At 55.1% G+C, this 12,394-nt stretch overlaps 1 protein-coding gene across 18 annotated transcripts in view; it reads left to right on the top strand.

Moving 5' to 3' along the window:
* The window catches only part of MACF1 (microtubule-actin crosslinking factor 1), a 194,524-nt gene that overhangs the window by 23,735 nt on the left and 158,395 nt on the right, over positions 1–12,394 (top strand). For 16 of the 18 annotated variants that reach the window (XM_019547549.1, XM_019547558.1, XM_019547551.1 and 13 more), the window contains exon 1: positions 213–330. The exons of 1 other annotated variant lie outside the window; for it this stretch is intronic. In XM_019547549.1, coding sequence (XP_019403094.1) covers positions 228–330 — 103 coding nt within the window. In that variant the 5' untranslated portion in view covers positions 213–227. Of the gene's footprint in view, positions 1–212; positions 331–8,329; positions 8,418–12,394 lie in introns of those variants that run through there. One more of the 18 variants, XM_019547552.1, reaches the window with a different exon arrangement.

Consider the following 12,394-nt stretch of genomic DNA (forward strand, 5'->3'; position numbering starts at 1 on the left):
GAGGAGAGGGGCCTCCCGTGGGGGGGAGAAGACGCGCACCGTGCGAGCCGGCAGGAAGTTTTGCTCGTCGCTGCAAGCTCGATGCCTGCCTCTAGCATCACGGGGGAAGAGGGAGCGAGACCCCTGTGGCGGTAACCTCAGGAGAAAGGCATCCGGAGCCAGACGCGGACGCGTGGGCGCACGAGAGCAGGACGGGACGGCGGGCCGCGGGTGGGGGCGAGGTGACGATGCCGCTCTTGGACGGGGCCTTTCTGCCGCCCGCGGTCTTCATCTTGAGTCATGTTCTGGGCATCGCCGGCATCTTGTACTGGAAGAGGAGGACGAGAGCAGGTACGGTTCATCCCTCCCGGGTTCGCACCTCCCAACCCTTTCGCACCCTAGTGTGCCGCCGGCCGTGAGCGAGAGGTCGAGGGCGCGCACGAGGGGCAATGAGTGGCTGGCACGTGGGCGGGAGGGGGCACGCGGTACCCAGATGGTTGTCGCCGCCCCGTCGTGGGGGCGCGGGTCGGACTCCGTCCTCCCGGAAGTCGTGGAGGCTTGCGGCTGTGTTCGAGACGCGGGGCTCTCGGGGGCTTCGGACATCCTGGAAGCGAGGAGCAAGAGGCTGCTGCTTTCTGGTCTCTCCCTCCACTTACCCGCCCTGTCTCCCTTGGCTCTCTCCTCCCTTCCCTCCTCCTTTGGGGAGAAGCCACGCGGGGGAGGGAGGGCTGGGTCCTGCCAGGCTGTTCCCAGAACCGAGAAGAAATCTCTGAATAAATGTTGCTAAATATTTCTCCTGCTGGGCTGCGGGAAAGGGGCTCTTGCAAGCGCTTGGAAGACGAGTGAGGATCTGTCGGGATGGTCGGCCAAAGGAGGGGCCTCGTTTCAGGGTCTCGCCCAGTCCCGTACAGGGTGGCACCGTCTGTCCTGGTTCTGGGCTTTTGTGTACCTGCTTTCTTCCTCACCCTGGTCCCTCCAGGGCAGGGGCAGGCAATGTGTGTCACAGTGGTTTCTTGCAATAAAATCTTAATGCCTCTGTGCAGACAGACAGATGCCCACACCCGCCTGGCTAGTGGGAACTCAGTTCTGCAACGCTCCCGGCTTCTGCTTCATGCTGTTGCTCATGCACCGGGCAGCTGAGTGCGTCTCTGCCTCAGCTTCTCAAAGCAGCAGTTATCCAGGGGCTTCTCTCTCACATGCAGTACAAGGTTCGTTAGCAGGTATCCGGGGGCTTCTCTCTTGCGTGAGGCCTGAGGAGTCATTAGCGACTTGCCCAGCACTTCGGAAACAACCAAGTGCTGGATGTTGCCCTGTCTCTGCGGGACAATGGGAACGTTGCCCCCGCCCCAGTCTTTGCATGTCTCCTGTTTTTTTTTTCCTTCTCCAGCAGGTATTGCCTTCTTCCAGCCTTTTTCAGACATCCCTTCTTGATCATTAGCCCTTCCTTCCCCTTCTCCCTTTCCCTGGACGGACATAAAACGACAGGGGCTTGGGCTAAGGGACGACAGAACGAGGAGCGATGGTCTCAAGTTGCAGCAAGGGAAGCGGAGGTTGGATATTAGAAAAAACTGTCTCACTAGGAGGGGGCTGAGGTGCTGGGATGCGTTACCTAGGCAGGTGGTGAACTCTCCATCCTTGGAGGTTTTGAAGACCTGGCTCAACAAAGCCTTGGCTGGGATGATGTAGTTGGGGCTGGTCCTGCTTTGAGCAGGGGGTTGGACTGGATGTGACCGCCTGAGTCCCTTCCAGCCCCCTAACAACTGCAAAACCCTAATTTTTTATGATTCTGTTCCTCACCCCTTTTTCAGGAGCCTGATGCACAGAAAGGACTGCTCTCCAGGCAGTGGGGGGTCGGAGTAGGTGTCTTGGCCTAGCTTATTCCCTTAGCATTAATATGTCCTAGCTGCAGGATGATCTCTGATGGACAAGTCACCAGGCAGGACAGTCGAGGTGTCCTGGAGCACTCGGAGGAGCCAGAAGGAATCCCAGGCTGGCGCTGCTGGGAAGTGGAAGCACGATCCTTCAGTGCTTGCCCACAAGCAGCAGATACGGCATCTTTGCACCTACCCAGCTCTTCCGAGGGGGTTAAGCTGGCATCTGAGGTCTCCCCAGGCTTGGAAATGTTTGGGTCAGGGGGTTTTGTTCAGTCAGTTAGAGATCAGGGCTAGGTTGGGATCTGCATCAGACCCACTACCACCTCTAGATCCTAGAGCGAAGTGCCCTAGAGCTAGCCTTTGGAGGGTAAGGAGGTGGGAAAGAGACCAGGAAATGGGTTGGGTGAGTCTTTAGGGACAATTGGGCACATGCACATGGGAGGAGGCTATTATGTGTCATAACCATCCATTCAAACAGATGCTCATGATGAGAAGAGGGCGAGTCTCCTTCTTGGCAGCGTTACAGAGACACTGCCACGGCCTCGCTGCAGGCCGGGTCTGGTATCCACGTGGACAAGCCAGTTGTCCCTGTGTTTTTTAGAGTATGGACCCTTTCCCCCTTCCAGCCCCGTGCCTTTCAGCAGAGAAGAAAGGTGCGTCCTCGTGGGCTGTTTGCTCCCCAGACGTCCGTGCTGGACCCTTTTGAAAGCTGATTCCCATGTGCTTCTCGGCTTCTGGCTGGGGGTTGTGTCGCTGCGGACGCCCAGGTGAAGCACTGGTTTCACAGAGCACTGCCTGGTTCACTGGACGTGTCCAGGGTGATCCTTCTCCATGTGAGCTGTGCATTGCATTGAAGGAGGACCGGTGTCTGCGCGAGGTTTGTTTCACCTTTCCTACGACAGTCCCCCCTTCTCCAAAACCGGAGCATCAGAAGGTTTGGAAGATGCAACCATCATGAAGTGTATTTCCCAAGAAGATGCTGGCTCCAAAGGCATCAGAAGCGACCACCATTTGGGTCGTTCCTGCTCCTTAGCTTTAATCGTGTGGGGTATAAAAATGCTGCCGTACAGGGGTGTGCAGCATGACCTGCTCTGCAGAGCGAGTGGCACTTTCTGTAGTTAACCCAGTAACCCTTCCTCACTTAATCCCTTCAATGCCAAAGCTGCCGCAGATGGATTTGCTTGACAGCCTGCTCATCTCCGCACCATGTATGGATTTTATCATTTCTTCCCAGAGATACCGTCTCTTCCCTGCCTCTCACACCCTGAATAACTCAGCAACCTCTATTCTTTGGTGTCTCCCAGGAAACTTTCCCCGCTCTATAAAAACTATTAAGCTGTATGCGAGTGGAAAAAGTGAGCCCTATCTGATCAGTGTGTTCTTTCTTTGTTAGTAAATGGCCTAAATTTCCCTTTTCAGTCGAGATCATTCATTTTCCGGCCCAGCTCTCTGCTTTCCAAGCATGCAGGGGGATCAGGGCCATCGCCTTCTAATTTGTTTGCTATAATTAAATGCTGCAGGTACTTAGCCGTTCTCTACCGTGTGCTTTATGTATGCTCCTTCCTGCTCCGGCCTCTGTCCTGGTATCGCAGCTTTCCAACCAGCTCTCTTATGTTATATGTCACGGTGCTGGAGGATTTTCCGTCAGAAATGTTAATGTGCATTGTTCCAGGTCGGATGTCATGTTATTTCCTCTCTGCATCCTCTTCATTAAGCTCTTTGCTTCCATGGTTGTCCATGCCGTCTCTCAGGTTAGGGGCAAATGTTTCAATTCCCACCCCCCGCTATTTGTGCTCCCTCTTATTCCCACACGCCTAGACGATGTTAAATGCAACCTGCAAAGAAGCACGAGAGACCTAGCCCCTTTTTTTGTTTCCTTGGCATTGCATTTATAACGGCAAAAGTTTTTCCCAAAGTTTTCTTTTTTTTATCCTTGCTTGTTTTTTCGAAGGATTTAAGTCCTGTCTTCACGATGAGGGGAAAACCCAGAGGGGTCGTGTCATCGCAGGAACCCAGCATAGAAGTGAGCAAGGAGAAAGGGGGTTTTTAGTCCGATGGTTCAATTCAAGGAACGCCTTTATAATGCCAGCTTCCTGCATCCTGAGTGTTTTGCCATTTGAGCTGGCACCATTGCTCCTTGGATTAAGATGTCAAGGTTAGCTGTAAACATCTTTGAAGCGGTAGCAAAGCCAGGGAAGAGCAGGCTGGCTATGCCTGAGATTTCAGCGATTACAAAGCAGGAGAGAAAAAATAATCTCCCTTTTCCATTTTCCTGGCAGAGCCTCGGGTAGGGCTCCCATAGCGCTGAGGCCTTGAAAAACACAAGTTCAACCCTTCAAGCGTAAGCCCGGACTGTATGGGAGATCTGCATTGGCTGAGTGCCTGGCACAAGGGGGGGACTGGGCTGGTAGCACAACTGGTAAATCCTGACAGCGTGCGGGGATCAGACAGGCTTGGGAGTCGTTTCCCCCAGACAGATGGGGAGCAGACAGTGTAGGAAGCCACAGCTGGGAACAGGCAAGTTGGCTATCGCTTCAGCCTCCGAGAACATCCCAGTGGCCTGCCTTGCCCTTTCCTTTCCCCGTTCAGGGAAGAAGGCCTGTGCAGCCCCCCAGTGCCGTGGTGAGACTGGACTAAAGGACGCTTGCCTTCATGTGGAGCAGTGGTGCTCAACTTTGGCTTTTAGACTCAGCCTCCCCCTTGTTAGAATCCAGCACCCCATGGAAAATGCCAGGACTTGGCTTTCGTGCCTCCTTTTTTTTTTTTTTTTTAACTATGGGAAAACACTAGAGCAATTTTTCTGCTGCAAGCACTCAGACCACAGCTGGTCAGGAGGTTTTAGATGCTGAATCCCTCTTTGAAATCTCTGGGTTTATCTTCTGAATCGTGTTTGCCACACCTAACAGGGCAGGAGTGGGCAAAATGCGGCTTGTGGGCCGGTTACGGCCTGCTAGGCTATTCTATCCAGCCCGCGGGACCCCTAAAAAATTTAGAAAATTAATATTTATCTGCCTCTGGCTGCCTGTCGATGGCTTGCCAAACTCAGTAAGCAGCCCTCCACCCAAAATAATTGCCCACTCCTGTAATAGGGCTAACGTTGTGCAGCACCCCGCGGCACCCGTGGAAGGGTCTCAGGGCACCGTGGGGGCTGCAACACCCAGTTGAGAATCACGGGTGTAGGGAATGTGGCTGGCTTTAGACTTATCTCCGTGTGACAGATGATTAATGTTCAGTCAGCCGGCAGCGTCTGACTAAATTGCATTGGGAAAGAGTGAAGTGGACAGGAGGAGGCCCGTGCTGGACTCATTCCCCCTCATGCGCCTCCTGGACCCTCGGGAAGCTGGGGCCGTGAGCTGAGAAATGCAAGGCAAAGCAGGGAGAGGAGAGGAAAAGACTTCTGGAAGTGGCAGCAGTTGCATCCCAGCCTTGACCAGGAGAGGTTATCCCTGCCCCAGAAGGGGAGGAAACAATCCCCTTTGCATTCGTGGAAGTCTTGGTTGCTTAGCGGACCCTGACCCTGACCCTGACCCAGAGGGGAGGGGGCACTGCCCTGAAATGAGAGAGGACTTGAGTTTCCCTGGTGGTTCCTGCCTCTGCTTTTCCCCGCTACGTGCTGCGTCACAAGGGAGGGGGAGAACTTGTGCTCTCCCACCTTGTACCCAAAGAGTCTCCATGTTCATGCAGCCCAGGCTGTCTCTAGCTGGGTGTGCTTCACGTGCCCGAGCGGGCGCCGAAAACAGGCTTTCCTTGAGGCTGTTCTTTTCCCCCCTCCCCAAATCGGTTTGTTCCGATGACTCTGAAGGCAATGACGGCTGCCACAAAGGGCCCCCGCCAAGGTGAACAGATGGTGGCCTGACTCTGCTTCGATCCTCTGAGCACCTTCCTCAGACCGCCGGCAGAAGGAGTTGTGATACCGAAGAGGCTGGGAGGGGATGGCAGTGCCTGGGCCGCACGGTTCAATGGTGGGCCGGGACAGTCTGCTCAGCCCAGCACGCAGGCTCTGGCCTCAAATGCAAATGGCTAAACCCAGCTCACTTTTTCTGCAGAGCTGACGGGGCCCCGTTTCCTGGCATTGCTTCCGGACACGGGCTCAGCCCAGATTATCACTGTGCGTGGTGATGTTTCCCCCTGAGCTGGCACTTTCTCTTAGGTCCAGCCCACCCAAGGTATTTTAGAGATGTGCCCCTGGGAACAGGCAAGCACGTCGCCGGCCAGGTCAGCCAGGTAAACCGTGTGCTGCTGCGAGGTGGCAGCTGGCCCGGGTCTGACCCGCGTGTGCTCCTGGGCCTCCGCTCTGTTCTTCGTGCGAAGCACACGTGTGGAAGCGTGTTCCCTTCTGCGTGCAACTCTGCCAGACTTCCTGGGGCGCGGAGTGGGAATAGACACAGTCCAGTATTTTTGCCAGTGCGTCTGATTCAGTGAGCCCCAGTGTTGTCTATACTAAGGCTTCTGTATATCTTGGATACCTGTGGAGGTCCATTAGCACAGCCCTCCGGTATCTGAGCAGCTTGCAGCGTCTCGTGCGTTATCCCGCCTGACCTGGCAGGTGGGGAGGTGGTGGTAGCCATAATGTTTTACAAATGGGCAGCTGAGGCACACAGGTTAAGCAGTGTGCCCAAGGTCACAGGGATTCGGGGCAGGGCATTGCAAGCAGGCTTCAACGGACTACTCTGCCACCGAGGTTACTGCCCGGGGGCGAGCTATTGGAGTGGGTGAGCGTGGCGCTTTCTCTCTCATTAGTCCCGTTGACCGCAGTCCTGGGTGAAATTCTTCTGGACGCCGCGATCTGTCTTCGCCCCTCGTCCCGTCCCTGTACGCCGGCCAGGTCACTGACAATAGCAGCTTTGCTTTGCCTCTGCCCGCTATTCTTGTCTGGAATGCCGGGCCGCTGATTGGATATCTTTTGGGCGATGAGGAGCTGGGGATGGAAAGGCAGCCAGAGAGCCTCGGCGAGGCTGGGGAGAGGAGCGGAGGGGGAGCCGCAACAGGCTGCTTATCAGGGTGACTCTGGAAAAGATTAGCCCGGGAGAGATAAGCCTGCAGCGCTTTAATATTGTTAGCAAGGAGTAGCGGGGCATTAGCATTAGCCGGCAGGGTGGCAGCAGGTGGGGGAGGCGTAATCTCATTAGGACCGAAGAAACCACTGGGCCGTGCTGGGGGGGAGCTGGGGCAAAAACACCTTCTGTGTGGAGCAGCAAGGGAGCGCCTGGGCGAGGGCGTCCACCCGGCAGCGTCCTCCGAGGCAAAGTACCTGGGGCTCTCGGCTGCCCAGCGCGGCTCAGAAGACGTCCGGCCTGCCCTGCCTGGGCGTCAGAGCAGCATTTCCCTTGTCTCCGGAGCAGAAGTGCTGTGGAGAGCCTGCCGAGAAGCTGCGTTTAGACTGGGAAGAGGGAAGAGCGGTGATAAAGCGTCCCGTTATCTCTCCTGGAGCTCTGTGTGCAGGATCCCGGCCTCCCCACGCAGGGCCTGGGACTGGGTTGCGATGGGGAAATGCTGTTATTGAAGCTGCTGGCTGACTGGTGCCAGTGACAAAACCCATCATTGTTCTCCCCGGCCAGGGCTGGCGGCGCTGGTGCATTTAGCTGAGAACTGGAAAACAAGCCAGCGGCCTGGCTGTGGGGGGCAGCCGTCTTCTGGCTGCCCGGGTTCACGGCGCTGGTGGTACCCTCAGGGCACTGGCAGGCCTGTGCTCTACTAGGCTTGGAGATAGAAAGCAGGTATGCTGGGAGTCGGTATGACCTGCCCTGGAGCCATGCAGCTGTGCAGGGTGCCTCTTGCACGGTCTCGGGCCACTTGGAGCAGGGAGTAGTTGCCCTTTCCTTGCACATCCATGCTGTGGAAGAGCAGCACCTGTCTGGTAGGTTGGGACCTTCGTCTTCAACACGTGGGCATTGACTCTTCAGGTGGTTTTGCAAGCCCCTCCTTCTGGGTGTCCCACACTGCTCCCCCCGGGTCAAAGGGGATGGCACCACTCTTCTGCTGAGGGCAAGTCTAACGAGTGGCTCAACAGGATATTGGGCAACATCTGCACCGGGAAGTGCAACGACTTTGGCAGCACTGGAAGGGGGCTAGAGGCTTTTGAGCGGATCTGTGGACGCAGGCCTGCTGTGCTCAGTGGAAAAGCGAGGCTGTTTTGACTTTGCTTGGGCACATCACCTGCAGCAAGATCCCTTTCGCTGCAAGGCTTGGTGCTTTCCTGCACCTCTGAAGCTGGGAGGGGCTGGAAACCCCCCTGACACCTCGGAGTGAGAACGTGCCCGAAGGTGAGAGGGTGTGAGGGCAGCCGTTGGCATCAGTGGGTGTCTGGAGTGATGGCCTGACGGGGAACTGCTTTTTTGCAACTGGAAGGAGTCATCGCCAAGTTTGGATGACGCTCGCTGGGGGCAGGCCCAGCCGGCGTGCGACGAGCGGGTGCTTTCAATTGTGGCGGATGTCAGCGTAACGCCTCCTGTGCACGCTGGGGACCCGACTGCTGATGCAGAGAGCACAGGATGGAGACGTGGCACTTCTACAGGCAGGAGCGGGAGCTCAGGGCACACCTGGTGTGTCGCATGTGCTGCATGGGTGCGTACAGATCTCCTTGCGTAGTGCCTGGCTGGAACCAGGAAGGTGGCGCATGGCAGGGAGTGGGGTGTGGCACACAGGCCCTTTTAGTTAGCCCTGATGAACTGCAAGGTCTCGGGCCCATGCAGCACGGAGCAGGAAGGAAGAGATATTAAGGCCATGACTGGCTTTGCGGGAGGGTGGTATTTCTAGCTGGAGGGTGGGGGCTGGGACCATCATGACCCAGGGATACAGCTGCAGCAGTTCTGCTACATCTTGGTTGCATGTTTTCCCGTGGTGCCAGGGTTGCATGTTTTCCCGTGGTGCCAGCTGGTTTACCCTGTGTAAGGAGCAATCTTGTATGGTACTCCTCTGTTTTCCCCAACTGTCAGTCTCTTCTTTCCAGGGCCCGCTTTTGCGGTTGGGTGGAGAGAAAGGGAGGAGTGAGCTGAGAAGGGCAGCCGGCCCGGAGCACCCATGTCCTGGGGTCTGCTGCACTGTGCACTTCAGTGCTTTGAAAGCTCTCAGGGCTATCTCGGGGCAGAGCGAGGCCCTGGAAAGGTGGGAGGCTTTCTCTGGGAGGTGGGGTGGCACTGACGAGGCTTAGGGGGGATGAGGGATGCCCCTGGGATTTATGGGGTGGAGGAGGAGGAGGATTAGGATTAGGAGCTGACAGTGATGGTGCATATGCCCAGCCTTTGGGGATGGGTCAGTAGCCCAGCAGCCACCACTATTGGGTGCTTTGACCGCAGGAGTGTTGTTTAACTAGAGGAGAGAGATGGGGTCTGTCCAGGAAGTTTGTGAGCCTGGTAGTTGCCTGCCAGAGTGTAAAACAAAAGAGAGGACATTTTTCTTTGTTGCCTTTTATTTATTTCAGGAACTAATATTGCTGGGGTTTTTTGAAACCACATCTCTGAGGAACATAGATACTCCAAGGGACTTTCAAAGCTAGCAAGCACCCCCCGCTGCACCATGTATAATCTGCCATAAAACTCATCAAAGTCCCTCTTAAAGCTAGCTGCTGTCTGCTCCCAGTCCTTCAACAGGGAGGCTGTTCCCTGCCTCCGAGCCAGCTCCCGTTCTCGGTGAGGCCTGACTGAGCTGTCCTACCCCCCCTAATCTGTGAGTCTTCAGAGGTCACTAGGATCTCCCGCTAAGGCGGGGGCTACTCCTTTCTGGATCAGATACAGGCAGGGAAGAGGCCTGCTTAGAAGTGGGTGTGCATCTGCATCTGCATGAACCCCACAGGCCAGGTTGTTGCCCCCACATACGGCGGGGAGCAGGCTGGCACCGGGGTTGGGTGCATGGCACAGGTGCTGTGAGCAGGGGTGAGACTTGTTCACGTGCTTGCTCAGAGACAGGTATGCGTGCACACATACGTATACTGTACGCTGTCTGACTGCGGTGTGTTTGTACTGCATTTACATAGATCGGTTTGGCTCTGTGCGTGACAATGGGCTGAGCTGGACTGCAAAGATAAGTCTCCCACCCTGCATTGAATGGTAAAGAGGTGAATGTTTGCTAAGGGGCCATCGCTAGTCTTGTGACTACTGGCTCTTCTACCAACTCTTTCTTGTGTTTTAAGACACAAAATAAGCCAGATGCCCAGAGCTGAATAGGGACACATGTACGTGCATGTGTGCACGCATGTGTGTGTGCATTTCAAAGGGGACTGGGTCTGATGTCTCAGGAAATCCCTTCCACTCCTCTGGTCCTACGAGTAGGTGTCTGCCTCCATGCTATTAGCCAAAATGTTCCTTCCTCTGCTGCCGTTCACAAGGTATCATTGGGCTGCCGCCTGCGTGTGGTTTGTGCCGTACTTGAGAGGAGAGGGGGCCTCGCATAGGAACTCAACTGGTGGGTAAATGTCTGGGCTCCCTCGTCCTTGCTGTTCAGAAGCTGCCCCTGTCTAGAGAGGCATGTCTCTGTGATAAGTCCATTGCGTGCAGTGCCTAGCATGACAGGGGCCTGGAGGTGGCACTTAATAATAGTCCCTGAGGGACATGGCCAAAGGCCTGGCAGCTGGGGACTTTAAAACAAGGCAGGACATAGTGTGGAGAATAAACTGGAGGAGGAGTCCTGGGTTGGCCCAGGAGGACAGGGATTAACAAGGTATTTGTCCTGCGTGAATCTATAGAAGCAGAGTTTTCCCCCAAGCTGATAAGTGCGAAGGATGCTCATACTAGGCCAGGCTCTTGGGGACCCTGCGGGTGAGCCTCCTGAATCCCAGCCGAGACGTGGAAGTGGCTGCAATGGAGGATGCGCTTAGTGGGACAGGGTGGGGACTGGGGTGGATAAATCTCGTCAGTCATGAGCCACGAGAGGGCATAGTCTTTGGGTTATCCCCCGGTCTTATCCTTAGTTATGGTTCAGTCACCCAGGAGTTGGCCAGAGATTTCTTTGGTGCAGGGGAGACTGCTAGAAGAGAGGCAGTGTGGTTTAGTGGATAGAGCACTGGATTGGGGCTGGGCAGCCCTTGGGTTTTGTTCTCGGCTCTCGCTTCCAGGTGACCTCAGGCTGGTCACAGCACCTGCGTGCCTCAGTTTTTCCACCTGAAGGGTCCCTGACCTTTGCATCACAAGGAGATGAAAAGTGCTGCATTGGAGCTGAGGGTTATTTTTAGGAGTGAGCTGCTTGCTGCTGCATCGGGGCATTCACAGCGAGATAACATCTTTGCAGAGGTTGTGGTGAAATCACCCTTTATGCATGGCACGCTGTGGTCCATATGCCAGGGGCCTATGGCTGGAGTGTTGTTTAAGACTGAAGCAAAAACAAATATAGCGTCACTGGATTGAGTTAAAAAAACACAACCTGTGGGGCTGTGAAATAGGAGCTTCGTGACCAGGAGCAGCCAACAGACTGCAGCCTGGCAGTGCAAAGGGTAGCTGGATTGGTGGAGCAGCGGGCCCATTAAAGAGGAGAGAGGGTTGCTAACACCTGTGGGATGCAGAGTGTAGAAGGGATCAGGTAGATGACAGTGAGCCATGAAGTCGAGCGCTGCCTGGCTAGAAATGCTGCTGCCCCTGCCAGGCAGTTGGTTTGAAATGCTGGGTGGAGCAGAAATGGAAAGGGGTTGCGGGGGGCAAGTGCACCAGTGTACCCTACCCTGGATCTGCCCCCGAGGCGCCACACAGTATCAGCACTGTTGTGTGTGCAAACATCTATGTGCTGCACAAGGTCAACTCTGAGATTTCAGATAGGAATCCAGCGTGTTGGCAACATTGTGGGCTTGCTTAGTTCTTTGCAGAAGAATTGCTCTAGTGTTTTTTCCCTAGTCGAGGAGGAGATGAGAGCTAAGAGCTGGCATTTTCCAAGCGGGGCCTGGAGTCTAGCAAGATTGGACCTCTGGTTCTGGATGGATCTGAAGTTGGCCTGGGTGAGAGCATGATTTGGAAACTAGAGCAATGCAGGAGTGGCAGGGGCATCGTGGTCATAAAGTGCGCGTTGCCTCGGCCAGCTCCCAGGCAAGTTTGTCAATCCTGTTCTTAAAAAGCCTCCATGGATGTGGATGTAACAGCCTCCCTCATCCTCCTGCTCCAGTGCTCACCTGCCTTTTTAGATAGGAAGACTATCTAACCTAAATCTCCTGGAGGCGGATTAGTCTCAGCCTAACCTCCACGTGCACGGAGAGCGAGTGCTCATAATCCTCTGTCTACCAGCCTTTTACAGAGTTGAAGCCTTGATGTCTTCTCGCTCGCTCGCTTTTTTTAATATTAAACAACTTTCCCCATAGGTCATGCTTTGTAAAATCTCTCGCCATTCTTGCTGCTCTCCTCTGGACACCTCATTTATCTACATCTCTCAAAGTGCAGTGCAGGAAACCAGAGCCAGTCCTCCAGGTGAGGTCTGACTGGTGCTGAGCGGAGTGGAATAGCTCCCTCCCTCGTGGGAATCCGATCCTCCTTTTAAAACATCCCTCAATGATAGTTGCCTCTTTTTTTTTGTATTGTGTTGCTGTCTCCCATTCAGTCTATGGCTCCCACTACCCCCGTGGTGTT

The sequence above is a fragment of the Crocodylus porosus genome, unplaced genomic scaffold (assembly GCF_001723895.1).
Source record: "Crocodylus porosus isolate Cpor-Errol unplaced genomic scaffold, CroPor_comp1, whole genome shotgun sequence".
In the NCBI taxonomy this organism is placed as follows: domain Eukaryota; kingdom Metazoa; phylum Chordata; order Crocodylia; family Crocodylidae; genus Crocodylus; species Crocodylus porosus.